The sequence below is a fragment of the Mirounga angustirostris genome, unplaced genomic scaffold, assembly GCF_029215605.1.
Source record: "Mirounga angustirostris isolate CCGP_5_RB_7025 unplaced genomic scaffold, mMirAng1.0.hap1 SCAF_15, whole genome shotgun sequence".
Classification (NCBI taxonomy): domain Eukaryota; kingdom Metazoa; phylum Chordata; class Mammalia; order Carnivora; family Phocidae; genus Mirounga; species Mirounga angustirostris.
Window position 1 is genome coordinate 18,259,760 of NW_026991723.1, and position 16,500 is coordinate 18,276,259.

At 42.5% G+C, this 16,500-nt stretch overlaps 1 protein-coding gene across 7 annotated transcripts in view; it reads right to left on the minus strand.

Moving 5' to 3' along the window:
- Positions 1-1,696: 1,696 nt before the first annotated feature.
- PRUNE2 (prune homolog 2 with BCH domain) overlaps positions 1,697-16,500 on the minus strand; it is a 260,505-nt gene continuing 245,701 nt past the window's right edge. For 3 of the 7 annotated variants that reach the window (XM_064579599.1, XM_064579601.1, XM_064579602.1), the window contains 4 exons: positions 13,988-14,023; positions 13,412-13,450; positions 8,856-8,903; positions 1,697-4,955 (listed from right to left, as the gene is read on the minus strand). In XM_064579599.1, the coding sequence (XP_064435669.1) occupies positions 4,925-4,955; positions 8,856-8,903; positions 13,412-13,450; positions 13,988-14,023 (154 nt within the window). In that variant the 3' untranslated portion in view covers positions 1,697-4,924. The remainder of the gene's footprint in view (positions 4,956-8,855; positions 8,904-13,411; positions 13,451-13,987; positions 14,024-16,500) is intronic. The other 4 variants (XM_064579595.1, XM_064579596.1, XM_064579597.1 and 1 more) reach the window with 4 other exon arrangements.

Genomic DNA, 16,500 nt, shown 5'->3' on the forward strand with positions numbered 1-16,500 from the left:
ATATTAAAGTGTACGTATACAGAAACACACATTGAATAAGGTTATGTGTTGATCAGTTCATGGAAACAATATGATCAGCGGCTCACAGGAACCTAACCCTGTAACTGAGGAGCAGTGGGTCAGCATTTGCTAATCCAGCGTCCTCAGTGACTTTATAGGGCATAACTACCTCAAATAAAGAGAATCGACTATAATTTGTTTTGTAGCAATAGATAACGAATACAGGCAAAAATGGGAATTTATAGTTCACCGATCTAAGGAGGAAGCCTTTTCACAAGGGGGTCATGATCAAGCATCAAGGGTGCAGGTTGCTTACAAGCGGTAAGGCTAGACAGATAGTACTTGGCAGTGATTAGTGTCTGCCATCTAAGTTATCAGTAAAATGGTCACAGATCAAAAAGAAATAATTTTGCCTGGCCCAAGAGATTTATTTCGGGTGAATGTGAGTGAAACTCTGGAGGAAAACTGGCCTCACAAAGCAGTCTCTTTGCTCTGTAAAGCCCACAGCAGGGTGAGGAGTGGTATGTACAACCCAAAGGTCCCAGCTCAGTTAAACTCTCTGTGACAGTCCAGGGTGATGAAACCTGGGGTGGCTTTTGGCAAGCACACAGTCACTGCCCACACAGGGAGACGGTGCAACTGCAAGAGAGGCTGTGGAAGAAACAGTCCCTTGGGAGACTTGATGCGCCTTGACATGCCTTGACACAGCTTTTCTATGATCTGGGGCTGAAAGCTTAACATTTTATTTTATTTGCTTTTAACTTCAACCCATAACATAGTCTTTTTGATTTTGTTTTTTAATGAGGCTCCCAACTTCATCCTGGATCCCCACTCCTAGCACCACCCGGTACTCTAACGAGTGTGCTAAATCCCTACATAGGGATGAGTCTTGTATAATACATAGCATTGGTGTCTGCATGTATAGGTTTAGAAGTTACATAAATGACCCTACTGAGATTTTTGAGTTGTATTGAGGTTTTCTTTCTTTTTCCACTCTACCCTGTAAGTGTGGCTTGATGGACGTGTAGTTTGTTGCTTTCTAACAGCTGTAGAGTATGCCACAGAGTATATTCACCACATTTCTACCCATCCTCTTCCCTAGTGTTGGACTCCTAGCCTGCCTCCAGTTCCCACTACCATAGTTAGGGAAAGGGGGAGACGAATAGAATAGTTAACCTTGCAGCATCATGCCCTTCATTTGACCATAATCACTTCTCTGTCTTCTCTTGTCCTTCTTACCTTCACTGGGTAGGGGGCAATATCCACCAGGACTCATTCCTAGATCGTGAGAACGTGCAATGTCTCACTTCCTGTAGAGCAGCTGCTCCTTTGATTACTCCGACCACTTCTGGAGAGGCAGGGGCACAGATCTGTTTATTAATTTTTTTTTTAAAGGCACAGGGGCTAATTCCCAAGTCTGATTTTGCCTGAAGGCTGTGTAAGTGTGTATGTGGGGGAAACCCAAAACTAAAAATAAAATGCCACTTACTATATTTTGATTTTAAATTAAATACATGCCCCCAAACAGCAAAGGGCAGAGAAAGGAGAAATTGACAAAAATCAAGTAACCACAAAAGCCAAAGGTAGTTCTGTCCTCAAGTACCAAGTGCCAAGCTAGACCGACATCCACTTAAGTCTTCGGCAGAAGTGAAGCTAGAGAAGGACTCTCGCTGACACAGAGAAAAGAAAGCCCATGACTTGTGGAATCAATTTTTATTTCTGAATTATACAGAGAGGCTATATATATATATATTTTTTTTTATATGGTGGTGTTACATATCTTTATATTATTAATCCACGTTATTTAGGGAGAAATTATTTATTTACCAAAACAGAGTCTAATACTTGATTCTGAGCAATCCAATACATGGTAGAAAAACTTTCAAATATATAAAAGATTAGTCTGTGCATGTCTAAATGTTTCTAAGGGAGCAAACTACCGAGGCATTGTGATTAGATGAGGCGCAAACATAGTGCCGTAACCGGATACTTAAAATGACCTCTTAATAACACAAAAGCTTAGAGTAGTGACTTCCTCACACATGTTGGAGTGTATCTCAGAAGGTAACCCCACAAAACATTGTATGACTTCAATAAGGAACTTCAGGATCTTCTCCACACCCAGCTATTGCCCTCACACAAACTTTTTTACTCCTTGATAGTATTTTCTGTGTAGATTTATGTTCTTTCTTAATCAAGGAGCTAAGCAAAGAACGGTTGCCACCTTGGGAAAACAAGACGTTTGCCCCACGACCCCTTGATTCCCTGAACTACAAACGTACAGGAAAAGTGTAGAACCGTTCCCAGAAGTCAGAACCAAAGCAAGAATGCTCAGAATGCAAGAGCTAGATAGCTACTGATGTGAATGTTTACATCTGTCTACCTATCTGCTTAGGGATTATTTTTTCAGGATTCTTCTAGAATTCTATTTACTTGGACAGAATTTACAGGGTGGCTTTTCTCTAGCACGTGCAGTTAAATTAATGTGTCTTTTTAAGATAATAAAATAGCAGATGCCTATCGGAACAGTGGTGCAGCCCATAGAACAGCCCAAACAAAATCAGTGACTGGGAGAGAGGCTCATAATTTCCATGAGGGAAGATGAAGCTTCCAACAGAATACCACCTGAGTAGTTTTCCATGAACAGGCTAGACAAGCTCAAGGAAAATGTGAATGGTGGCACTGTTGCTGTGTCCGGTTGAATATAACAAGACCCCTCTATCAGTAGCTCTGTGTCCTCAGGTTTGCACCAAATGAACACAGCCCTGATTTCTTCATTCCTTTCTGTAGTTAGGGGGCCCACTTAATTCATTTTCCAAAATGGGACAGAGCTGAGCAAAAGGGACAGTTGTCAGTAACTGCACCAGAACAACGGTGCTCAATGGAGGAACCTACCAAATGTTAGGTCACTGGTCTTATGTCAACACTGAGCTCTGGGAGAGGCATAATTTGGGCTTCCAAAGGTGGAGCTGGGCGGAGTGAGAGCATATGTTCTGGGGTTCTTCTATTGGATAAGACAGATGTTAGGAGGGAGGAGACCCAAAAGAACACAGTTCAGCAAGATGCTCTCTTGAAAGGGACACAGAGGGGAACTCAGTGAAGTATGGCTTATGGAGGAAAGAGCACGGACCTGTGTGTATGAGCACACGTCTGGAAGGTGGGTGCGAGGCAGACATGAAGCGAATGAGGTCAGCCACATCCAGTCACCCTACAAAGAGGTCTACCTCAAGGTGTTTGAAAGCTCCTGAAACCCAGGACTCAAGTGCCCCAGAAAGCTCTCCTGGATGTAGCCACCACCCCAAGCCCATGGTGTAACCCTGGCCTCCGCTACATTTTTACTGTTGCTAGCTTATTAGTAACAGGTGATACCAGAGAGTAAGAACGGCCCTCAGAGTAAGTCCAGGACCTCGGCAACCCCCCTAAACAGCCAAAAGCCTTCTAAGCAGGCTTCACTTGGGGTCACGTAAACGAACCCCGAGCCATGCTTTTGTGCGGAGGACTCCCTGTCTTTTTCAGCAGGTCATTTATTTTACCGAGTACGGAGGCCAACATGTTCTTTTTAAAGAATAAATGAGTTTGCAGGCTCACTTATACGTTCTGTTACAGAAACTAATATCCAAATCCTAAATGCGAGAAGGGGGGAGAATGGGTGCACTGGGGCAGGAAGGGCCCAGTGAACTCTTTCTATAAAGGGAGTAAATAGTTTAGGCTTTGCAGGCACCGTTCAGTTCAGCAGCTGCTGTTATAAGTGGCCCCAGGGAGTCTGTGAACCAATTCGTATGGCCCTGTTGCCACAAAACTTTATTTACGGATACTGAAATTTGCAGGATTTTCATGTTTCGTGAAATATTAAAAAGATGTTTTTTGACCCCAATGTGAAAGCCATGCTTAACGAGGAGGCTGTGTGAAAACAGGTGGTGTGCTAAATTTGCCCACGGCTTTGCCAACCCCTCTGCTAGAGGCCCGCAGATTTGAAAGCATGTTGGCATTTTCAAGGGCATGTGAAGACTACACAGGGGAATTTTGCAAATGATAGCACGCACTCCTATTTCATGTTAGACCTCTGATCAGATCCAAGTGATTGAAAGCAGATTGAGATAAATGAAGGTTCCCAAATAATGAATTTCTGAGCGGGCCACCTTACACCCGAGTCCTTGGCACTTACAAAGTAACATTTTGAATGAAGTTGACGGCGTGAAGCGCAGAGAGCTACCAAAAAACGCCGACATCGACCCTTAAGTTTCTCAGCGTGGAGGTCCTCCACATTCATCGGAGAAATAACGATTTTTAAAAAGACCAATTCACAGAAAACACGACGCCCGATTTGATAACTAAAATAAAACTGAGGTGAATCAGAAAACCTGGGTCCCCCTGAGACGTTAGAGACGATTCACGGGGACAAGAACCAAGGTGGCTTCACACCTGAGTCTGGTTTACAGCTGTGCTAAGCGAGCCGAGGGTTTTAAAGGCAGAGTTCCATGGGGGACACAACTTGCCTGGGGAGCGTTGAGCCCAGGTGTTTTAAGCCTAAAATGATCACCAAGGAGAAATCCAGCCAATCTCTGGAAACGGATCCACTCATGATTAAGAGTGGACGGAAGGTATCTGATCGGTCAACACCAGTCTAAGAGAGGAGACCACCGCACCAAGGGCTAACAGAATATTGAAACGGAAGGTCCTATTGTCTTGCTAAGGTTCAACTGAAATCTTTGAGGCACGTAATTGGCAAAATAGGAAAATACACACAATTTCATAAAATATGTGAAGAGTAAACAAATTCCCTTACTGTTTTTCCCCTTAGAAATTTAGAATGGCACCAGGTAGTGCAAAGTGGAAAAAAGGAGAATCAGCCCTGTCTCTTCCAGGTAGGTAGGCTTCAGCAGAATCACGAAGCAGAAGAGTATCTTCTTCCAGCCATGGCCAGCTAGGGCTTTCCTTTTAGCTTCAGGTCAATACTTAGGGAAAAAAGGGAAGAAAACAATGAGAAATGTGAGCAATTGAATATGAAACATTTAGTGATGATTCGGAGTGGCAGGTGTTTGTTCTTTTTTCCCTCAAAGGACTTACTGACAATAAATCATGCAAATCTCTTATGCTAGAAAAACCTGGTAAGTCACAACCCTCCCCTTGTTGCCAAGGTTTTCCCTAAAATGTGGAATCTGTTTATTTTTTACAAAGCTGTTTCTGGAAGCATTTTACGCCTCTTGAAATGATCTAGGGAGGCAACAGATGTGTGTGAGGGCTCGTTTCTGAAGTGGACTAAGGAACATTATTGCATTTTGGGAATAAGGGATCTACCTATTTCTAGTAAATGGCCTTCTCTTGTGGGGCAAATCCATGATCTGCCTGAAATAAGTAACATGTGATAAGTGTTACATAGCAAGAAAGTGGTCAACAATGAAACAATAGCAAAACAAAACCCCCAAAACAAAAACAAAAAACCCAAAATAAAACCAAACCATAACACTTTCTAGAGCCAAAGAATTTGTTTGAAATGGGTTAGCCTAGCTGACTGAGATGGATTCTTACAACCTAAGAAAGGTTGTTTTTAAGAAAGTCTCATGGGTTCCCAATTATCTAGAAAATAATTCAAAGATCTCCTTGGGCCACCATCTACTGCGACTTACTGAACCTATCAGAACTTCCTGGCACCTACCAGAGAAGAGAGCTCCAGCCAGGATGCTCAAAAGAAGAATGTCAGCCATGAACAAAGAAAAACACCATTTGAAAGAGGCAATTTGGGAAGTATCTGTGGATTTCGCTGAGACCTGCCTTCCTGGCCCTTCTGTCCACACGCCGCACAGGTTCCTGTGCTTTGCTGTGGGATCTGTAGCAGCTGAGGGGTTCCTTCCTGCAGCTTTGCAAATAAAACCACTGGGGGCCCACGCTGCCTGCCCGTCTAGTTTACAGGAGTAAAAAATATCTTTCCTTTGAAATGCCCTCAATTCTACCACTTATTAGCTCGGGGCCTTGGCCGAGTTACCGACCTTGCCTAAATGTCTATGTCTGTATCTGTAAAATAGACTACTCCTACCTCTCTCAAGTCTTGCTAGGGATTGAGTCTCAAGTGTTTTCAATTGTAAGGAGGAGGAGGAGCCTGAATTGTAGTAGAATACTAGTAGCAGCTCAGGGTCCTTTTGAAAGGGGCCCGGATAAAAATCTGAAGACAAACAGAACACTATAACCAGGATGTCTATTCTGAAACACCTCATTTCTCACTTTTTTTTTTTTTTTTAAGATTTTAAGTCATCTCTACATCTAATGTGCGGCTCGAACTCACAACCCTGAGACCAAGCGTCCCATCCTTCACTAACTGAGCCAGCCAGGCACCCCTACACTGACTTTCTGGTAAACCTTCCAGGGTTTTAGAAATGTATCCCTTCAACTTTTGGTAAACAAAAAGCTGAAACACGAAAACCTATTTACACAGTTTATGGAAGAAGCCAGAGATAGTCAAAAGTGGACGATTTTTAAGTAAATACAGGAAACCACACTGAAGATTAATTTTTGAGACAACAGTTGTCCTGTGGGGCCAACGAAGCTACCAGCAATGCTACTAATTTAAGTTTCTCCCAATAGTACCACATCCCCTCGATTGGATACACTTTTTATTTATGTGAAAATATTTTAAAAGCATACACAAATCTTAGGACATGAACGAACAAATAAAATCCAAACTTGGAAGGAGACAAGCACCTGGAGATACTTCTTAAAATAGAATGCTTTTTGGGAAAAATTTACCTTGAATCAGAATTACAATACAAAAGGAATATCCCTCCCCTCGGGGCAGGTGGGCTGAGATTTCTATAAGCAACTTTCCAGGGAGACATAGAAACTACAGGCCATTTTGGCTTCTCACATATGTTAAACGAGGTTCCTAACAAAGTATCTGACAATATTGTTTAATGATAAATACAAACTTGTGTTTTCTGGAGGAAGATGGGGGGATAGGCATAACTTCCCTTCTTTCTCTAAGGAAAAGGAGAGGGGCACATTTCATTTGAATCTTGGCTTGATTGAACTCCTTTAAACAGCCTTTGCAGGTTATCCATTCTATACTCGCTACAGAAGGTGTAAAATGCTTCCACGCAGGAGCCAGACAAAGGTAAATGAAGCCCCTTAGTCTTATACTAATGAAAGCCAGAAATGCAGGGCTAGAAGTCAGCATAAGAACTTCTTGGCCACTCTTGCCCCTCAGCCTGGGTCTCTTGTGCTGAGATCAGGTGCCTGATAGGAGCTTGGGAAAGACAAGGCTCAAGAAAACGGAAGCGAGGTGAAGAGTATGTTCTAAGAAGCGGGAAGTAACATTAAGCTTTGCAGCATCCCTCCCTCCCCCGTGCCCAGCCCTGCAATGAACCCAAACAAAAAGCAGTGCTCTGCTCTCCCCCCCCCCCCCAACCCAATGAGCCCCACGTACAAACAAGGAGTCAAACAGACAAGACAGACAAAGGAGTGGGTAAGCCCGCAGATGTTGCAGCCGGGGCCAGTGAGCGACCACCCCTCCGCGCAGCTCGCGAACTGCGGGCCTAGGACTCTGCTCTAGGGGGCGCTGCTTTGCCGAGGGAGGGGAAATTTGCAGAATGAAGGTGGCCTAAGGGACTCTGTTTTGGCCTTGCAGAACTTCTGTGTGGCAATTTGCCTGAAGCAATTGTTCGTGGGACAGGTGCAACCTTCAGAAAAATAGCTGTGTGATTCCAAAGGTCCCCGTACAGCCTTTGTTCTTTACTCTTTTGTGGGGACCTTCTCTCCGGGGTTTTTGCCCATAAACTTCCTTAAACTGTAAGGTCATCGCAGTCCCCACAGAGCTGCTGCACTATGATTTTCCATCCTGGCTTGGGACCTCGAGGGAAAGGGGGTCCAAAGAGAACAAAACACGACACTAGCTGCCACATTTAAGTCCCATCTTTGCCCCTCCTGGATTCCCGGGAAGGACTGCGTTTCATTCTCCACAACGCAAATCAAATTAGGAGCCATCAGCTGGATGGTCAGTTTCCCTCGGAGAGCATGTTGGTGACCACACTTTAGTCCCTGAAACGGACAACTCTGTTCCCGTAGGCAACGAATGTTGTCCTCCTCGAGTCTAACCAAAGTTAGATCAGAGGCTGCACGCCCATTCCAGAATTATGACCACCTCTCTCTGATTTCAAAACCACTGGCCCCGGAACTGCAGACTCAAATCCCAGCTCTGGGACATTTTTACAACTGTAAAATGTGGGACTGGTCAGTTAATCTCTCTACTTCACTCTTTCCATACCTGTAAAATGTACCTCGTAGGCTTATCCTGAGGATAAAAATCAGATACTGTGCCTGAGGCTTTTCACATAGAACCCGGCACGTGGTGAGCACTCAACTACGTGTTCGATTTCCATTTCTCACAGGATGAGGCCAGCTGGACTAGCTCATTCCTCAAGTTCCATCCAGACTCCACTGCCTCTTGGAATTTTTAAAACAAGGACCTCTTCTCCCCCATCCGCCCAAATACGAAGCTCAAATGGAAGTGCCAACTTTCACTAATTAAAATAGATGATGTAATTCAGAAAGCAGAGTTGCATTCCTCCTGCCCAAATGCTCTTACATCTGGCTCTACTATTCATTTTCTGCCCATTTTTGGATCGGAAAATAGAATGCCAAGTAGATTTAAGCTGTCCTTAAGGACTGTAGTAGTGATCATCAAAGAGACGGTGTGAAGCCGGCACATTTCTCTTTTACGGTTCTGATTTGAGAAATAGAGAACCTGAGAGCCGAACATCTGAACAGAGTTTACCCAATCCTTGATGTATTTTTGTTTTCTTTCAGAGCCCAGCCATACAATGCTACAAGTAACCAAACAGGTGTTATGGATGGTGAATTCTTACTCCTTCTCCATGGAAGACATTTCTGGATCATTGTAAAGGCAGCTAGTTCTGAGTGCAAGGAGAAACAAAATAGGAAGCAAGTAAACATTTTCTCCACTGTTACCACTTTGTAAGCACAACAGACACGGCATTTTAAACTGTTTGATGTTGTATCATTGCTAATATGGAACAAAGCTACACCTGAGTCTTTTACCATCAGTTTTGAAACGTAGGAACTGCCCATGATTTGAAAGCATAAAAGGAAGACTGAAATTCCAAACAGCTCCAGTAGTCTCTTCTGGTCTTGTTACTTTTTCCTGACTTTTCAATCTACCTTATTCAGAAATCATGATACTGCAAATTTTTATTTGGAACCCAAATAACATACTTTATACACAAAGGACAGTCCCTCTCAAGGAGCCTAATTTTATTTGCACACGAACAGTTAACTTTCACTTTGCACAAGAATGAGGATTTTCCTAGACACTAAAAGAAAAAATGCCAGTGTCAGCTTTGTTTCAGAAAAATAATAGGACACTCACTACTATACGGCTGGCTGAGCTGTGTTTGGGTAATCGAGTGAATCCTAAGATTAACCTAAACTGAATGTGTCCAGAAAGAAAAATGTAACTATATGAAATAATGAAATGAGTTTTGTTACAATGTATGAACGTGTTTATGCCTTTGGTGTATTATTAGCTGCTTCTGATAATCCATATTGGTGGGATTCCTCTGTAAGTAATTTTCACGTTTTATATTAATTTCTGATTAATAGGACATTTCAACTTTTACTTTGTCCCCTCTGGTCATATTTTATTATTGGCAAACAAACTATTTAAAGAGATTTTATGATCTTTTTATTTCGTTTTTGTTTTTAAAAAAGACGAGAGAGAGAGAGAGAGAGAGAGAGAGAGAGGAGAGAGAAAGCGAGAGCACACGAGCAGGGGAAGGAGCAGAGGGAGTGGGTGGGGGAGGGGGAAAGAACCTCTCCCGACTCCGTGCTCAGCACGGAGCCAGACTCGGGGCTTGATCTCAGGATGAGATCATGACCTGAGCCAAAACCAAGAGTCAGATGTTCAACTGACTGAGCCCCGCCCCCAGGCGCCCCTCTATGATCTTTTTAAATGAGTTTCTTTTATAATGTGAATTATTTCATTAGCTAATACATCTGTTTGAACATAAGAGGTTCAGTTATTCACATTAAGCATTTTGTTGAGATGGTGAAAGGCGATCTCCCTGGGCAGGCTTCCCTCCACCCCCTCCACCCCCTCTACCCTTCTCACTGGTGGTCAGGTATTTTTATGGTGGATATTTGGCAACTTGAGTGAACAAGGACAGTCAGGCAAGTGTTAAAGAGTATGCTAGAAAAACCTAGCAAAGCTGGAATGGAATCAAGAAAAGGTATTCTTCTGAATTTAGCTTTTCTGTTGTTTTTTTTTTTTAACTTTGCGTAATCCTTACAATGAAAACAGCAATTTGCAATCCATTTAATACTGTCACCCCAAAGGCAGCTGATGGATTCTTTACCATTTTCAAAATAAGCATGGCCCTCTATACCCCACTAGTCCTTCCCACGTATTTTCCTTCCTGTATAGATATCAAGTTTTAAGGAAAACATAAGGCAGGCTGAAGAAATCACCTTCTGAAAGCCAGTTAAGAGGTGGTGTGTGAGTACATGGGGAAAAGGTGAATGTTTGAAAATGAAGCAAAACAAAAGAAAGATGGGTTTTGTTCCCTGACAAGGTAGATGTTTGCCTTTGGTTAGAATCAGCCTGAAGCTTTTAAATAGAGGTCATGTGGAAGGACAGGGTGTGTCTGTTAATAGAAAGAACCTGGGTTATCTGGCTTCTAGAACCTAACCGTATGTCTGCAGTGACCATGTTTTCTGAACCCCAAATCATCATGTACAGTCTGTCCAAGGATTGGGAGCCACTTCAGAGGCCAAAAGGTAGTTAAGGAGATGTAGTTAGTATGCTGAAATGGCAGGATTTAGGGGTACTGAAGTCATCTGTGGGGTCAACAAAGTTCTTGCCCCCTTACATTTTGAAATGTGCAAATACATTTCAAGTCCTCACACATGTAATGTCACCATCAAAAGAAGGAGGATCAGTTGGAGGGGAATTCAGACAGGTAGCTTACCCACTGAACCCAAAGCAAGAGCATCGACTCCTAAGACAAATCTAGTTATTTTTGTTCAGGCATTTACATTAAGGTGGGGATTCTCGGACCGTGGTCCTCAGATGGGCAGCATCGGCATCACCGGAATGGGTTAAAATTACAGATTCTCAGACCTGCTGACTCAGAAGCTCTGAGCTGAGTCCCAGGACACTGTGTTGGAGCAAGTGCCCCAGGGATTCTGCTGCTCAGCGAAGTCTGAGAACCCCTGCTCCATGATGATGAACGTAATTTTATGCACATTCGTCAGTTTATGCAGTGGAAATTTACGGAGCATCTATTATGTACTAGGCATGCTTGGTGCTTCTGCCAGGAAGGAGATCAAGTCATCTCAGGACCACCTGAGACCATGTGGATACCCGGGGAAGGAGTGTGTGGGGGTGGGGAAGAGAAGAGAGGGAAAGATCGGAGAGGACAGAAGAGAAAGCTACACAAGAAACCCAAAGTGATAACTGTTTCACTAGGCAGCTAAGCAGGAAGGGCAGAAATATGGAGGGAGGGAAAATTCTACTGAAGGAGGCAAGACTGCATGGTACTAATGAAAGAACATGGCAGTAGGACTTTACAAGGGGTTTGACTGGAAAATTATTGACTTCCCTCCCCTCAATCTTTTGTTTTGAAAACAGCTCTTTAATTTTATAAATGTTATCATCCTAAAAAAAAAATCTGAAAGAGAAACTGATTGCTCTTTCTGTCTCTGCAGAATCTCATGACACCATGCAAATTGAGTGCAAATAAATGCTAACAGGGCGCATTACGCCAACATCTGGTTCCTTGGTTCCTAATGTCTTCCTTTCTTTTCCAACTTCTGGTTTGTAACAGTTGGGTCAGAGACTAAGAAGATTCTGTTAGAGTAGAAATCCAAGTACTGTTTTGAGTATTGTTAGTGTAAGCGGGTGTCAGTTATCTTGAAAGAAAACTAAAAGGAATATTGTAACACGAAACTACACTTATGTCAATGTTTCTAAGGCAAATATCTTTCCTTCAATTAATTAATTAATTAATTTCAGTATCTCTCTTTTTTTTTTAAGTGAGCTCTATGCCCACTGTGGGGTTTGAACTCATAACCCTGAGATGCACTTCCAACTGAGCCAGCCAGGTGGCCCTTTTCCTCAAATTTTAACCCAAAAGATCCATTCTATAGGCAAATAATTCTATAGATATCTGCAATAAAAGTGTGCTGTAGGAAAGAAAAATATCTCAATGGATTGTTCTCAAGAGGAATGGGCATTTACACTTATATAGAAAATAAAACCTTATTTATTCAGAATTTGTAGCTGTTTGGACATTGCCCAGGTTTCTGTTTTTGCGATATCTACTAAAATGGGAACTAGTTATAGAAATTAACAGTGTAAGCAACACTTAAAATGGAGAAGAAACTTTAATATAGTAAACATTCCAAATAGTACTTGTCTACATTTAATGCATAATGTCAGAAAAATTAGTTTTTGGACTTGGAAATAAAAGGAAATTACTGGATTTTCTTTCAAAGCAATGCTGAGTTGACTTTCTGTTGATGGGCTATTTTACAACCCTTCAGGGCCAGAGGTTACTTGTACATTTTTGTCAAACAGAGATGCAAATAATTTCTGTCCAGTGGAAAAGATAATCCTAGGTTACAGTTTATTGCCCTATGGGACACTGATTCATTTTGTATCTAAACCAATAATCTTATCCTAACATTCCTTGATAAATCACCCAATGAAATCTAGCTTTGCAAACGTTCTTTGAACTGGTTTTAACACTTCACCAGTTCCTTCATTGAATAATTAGTTGAATAAAATCATTGGCATGTATTCATTTCATAGTTGCATTAAAGTTAAGATTCTGCTTTTTTGAAAATTATACTTTAATAATAGTGAGTAATGATTCTTTTTCTATTCATCCAAATAGCTCAGAAGCATTATTTTGTCAAGCAATATTTCCAAGTCACTAAATAACATGCGTAAAAAAATCTTGGAAAGTCACAAAACGGGTTCTCAAAAATATTCCAAATTTCGACATGTCATCATTTCGAATTAGTGAGCTTTGAATTAGTATGAATTAGTGAGCTTCCGCTGTCTCAAAATATCTAACAATCATGAGGATGTTATGCTATGTGGCAATGTCTGTGATGTATTCCTGGGCTGTGGAGCCAAAAACTGCATGTACGTTAAAAAAAAAAAAAAAATGAAACCACAGTAACAAATGCGTTCCTTAAGATAACCAAGATCACAGGTTGTATAAATAGACTGTAGTACGGATACCAGAAATTGCATCTATCGTGGGACAAAGGGAACATTTCAAGTGCAGCATTATTACTGGGATGCAAGAATAAAACACCAGGCATGCAGGTCGTCCCAATTCATTCCTGCAGTGCAAGCCAACATCACACCAGCCGCTGAATGAAAACCAAGTCTTACTTAGCTGCTTCTGATGCTTCCCTCAGTTCTTCATCCAGTCTGCATGAGCAAAAATTATCAGTGTAGAAAAGAAACAAAAAAGAAGCAAGCACAGCGTGAGAGAGTCACCCAGCAAAGCGGAGCCAAACATAAGTGGACCATATGTGCTTTTAGAAATCATCCTTTGGAGCATCGAGACATGCTCCTTCGATTAGACATGGTGCCATTTTGTCCCATTTGGTGTTTCTGTATGTTTACTTTGCAAATTCCTTCATAAAGGTGGATATACAAGTTGCAAGGAGATCAGAAACATGCGGGCTGAATAAAGCCAAAACATCCACATCAGTCTGTTGGGTTCGGTTAGAGCTAGCTTGCAGCCTGGGCCAAGTCAAGGGTGTATCTGGTTGAGTGGGTTTTGGTTGCAGATTAGGCTGACCTCAACAGCTTTACACACAAGACAAAGACCCGGAATGGCAGACTACAAGGGGCTGACAGAATGACCTCGTGCTCTGGTAGCATGTTGAGGTCACCCACAAGTAAGACATTGGTGCACACACACAGAGGGTCCAGCGTGAACTGTAGCTCGGGAGATTTTACCTCACACTTCTCTTATAAGATCTCTCTTCATCGTACCTTACAAGATAAAAAATGAATGCAATGAGGAAAACGAGCAAACAGATGGAGAAAATGACAGGTATGTGGTTTAAAGAACAGTCAAAACATGAGATCAAAAGCCTACCCCCCCCTCACCCGCCCCAAGAATAATCAAATTGCCTTTTGGGAGAAAACTTATTTTTCATTTGACATAATCAATGGTTTAGAATTCGTAATGATATACAGCCAATCCTCATTATTTGCAGAATCTGTGTTTGCGAATTTGCCTATTTATTAAACCTTTACCTATAACCCCAGGATCAATACCCGTGGCACTTTCGTGGTCACTTGCTGACTTTCACTGAGTGGCAAAAAATTTGAGTCACCTGATGTGCACGTTCCCAGCTGAGGTCGAAAAAACAAGGCTCTGCCTCCTTGTTTTACCTTTTGTGCTGTCAACAGGCGTCTTACTTGCAGTCTATTTAGTGCCATGTTTCCCTGGTTTGTGCTTTTCATTGGTGATTTCACCATTTAAAATGGCCCCTAGGCATAGTGCTTCCATGGGGGCTGGCGTTCCTAAGCACGAGAAGCCTGTGATGTGCCTTACGGAGAATATATGTGTGTTATTGCAGCTTTGTTTAGGCAGGAGTTATGGTGCCATTGGTCGTGAATTCAATGTTAGTGAGTCAACAGTATACATCAGATAAGGTGTCTTTAAACAGAAACACACAGAGAACAAGGTTATGTATTAACTGGCGAATGAAAATTAACCAGATGCTTGCAGGAACTTAGCCCTGTATTTCCCCTAGGAACAACGGTTCAGTATTTACCAGTCAGGGTTCTAGAACATTACTGCCACAAATAACAAGAATTGACTGTAATCAATGATTAAAAATCTGATTCCAGATTGGACAAGTTTTTCTTTCATGTAAGCCCTTTGATGACAGGCTCCATCCCAGCTGAATACTGGCCTTGGGACTGGCCGAGACCGAACTCTCCGAATGTCATTGAGTAACAGGAAGGGGCTATGGCTCGTATCAATTTGAAAATGCCGTAACATGAAAATGAGACAATGGGGGCCAGGAACAGGAGTGACAGAAAGGACATTCAGAGAAGACGCGTTGCACAGGACAGGAGAAAACATGGACACACGGGGAGGACATAGATGGTTGTCAATTTCTTCCAAATGGAACCCTTCCTTCCGAAGAAACTTCTCCTGAATGGGAGCCTTTGAAAAATGATGGGTGTTGATGAATGAAAAGTGCCCTGGACATATTTAACTTCTCATTTAAATGGTCCCATATGTTAGTCCCTAAAAGCAACATCAGTATAATAAATAACATTCTGGATTGCCAACTGAGGCCGGGAGGCTTCCTGAAGGCATTATGTACATTTTCATTCAATCTTCGGGACCTTTCTGTGAATTGCCCCCAACACGTCCCATTTTCTGGATGCTGCAGCTGAGACATGGAAGGTTTTAATAGGTTGCCTGAAGTCTTAGAGACATCAGGGGACGGTAAGAAGATTCAAATCTAATGCTAAGTTTCCAACACCCATTCCCTTCTTTTTTTCCAACTGCCACACCATGGAAGCATTACTCTATTGCCTAGAAAGTGGCCATTTCCCTTTCAAGAGAGAATGTCCTTGTCATCTTTTGCAAATGAGACAGCATTATAAGAAGTGGGTGCTCCAGTCACTTTTTTTTTTCTCATGACCCTGAGATCAAGACCTGAACTGAGATCAAGAGTCTGACACTTAACCGACTGAGCCACCCAGGTGCCCCTCCAGTTACTTTTTTTATTTAAAGAGTAGGAGTAGCTCTGGAGATGGGGATGCACTTTCCTGAGGCAGCAGGATAGAGCTGTGAGGTATGCTGGGTGTGGGAGCCCCATAAGCTAATGAGGATCAAAGCCATAGTTAGAATTATAGAAACACTGCTTGATTCGGCTGAGCCAACTGGCAGTTCTGAGCCAAATCACTATCCTGTGTTCACCTCGTATCAGCACAAGGAAAACCAAATGCAGCTGCTCCTGAGCTTTGACTTCAGATAGATACTTTAAGGGAGGTCAAGGAAACTACTAGAAAAGGGGATGGGAATTCTGGTGCCAGGCTGACCTGGATCTGAATTCTAGTTCCATCTCATCCTTGCTCCTACTTACACTTTGCATAAGTAACTTTTCTTTATTTTTATTTTTTTTTAAAGATTTTATTTATTTATTTGAGACAGAGAGAATGAGAGAGAGAGAGAGCACATGAGAGGGGGGAGGGTCAGAGGGAGAAGCAGGCTCCCCGCCGAGCAGGGAGCCCGATGCGGGACTCGATCCAGGGACCCCAGGATCATGACCTGAGCCGAAGGCAGTCGCTTAACCAACTGAGCCACCCAGGCGCCCACTTTTCTTTATTATTAGCTTCCCTGATCTGCAGATGGGGGTTTACTGTGGAGATTAAACACACGATATAAATAAGCACGTCTATCCCCGACAAAGTATTGCCACTAAACGTGAGTCCTTTCCTTC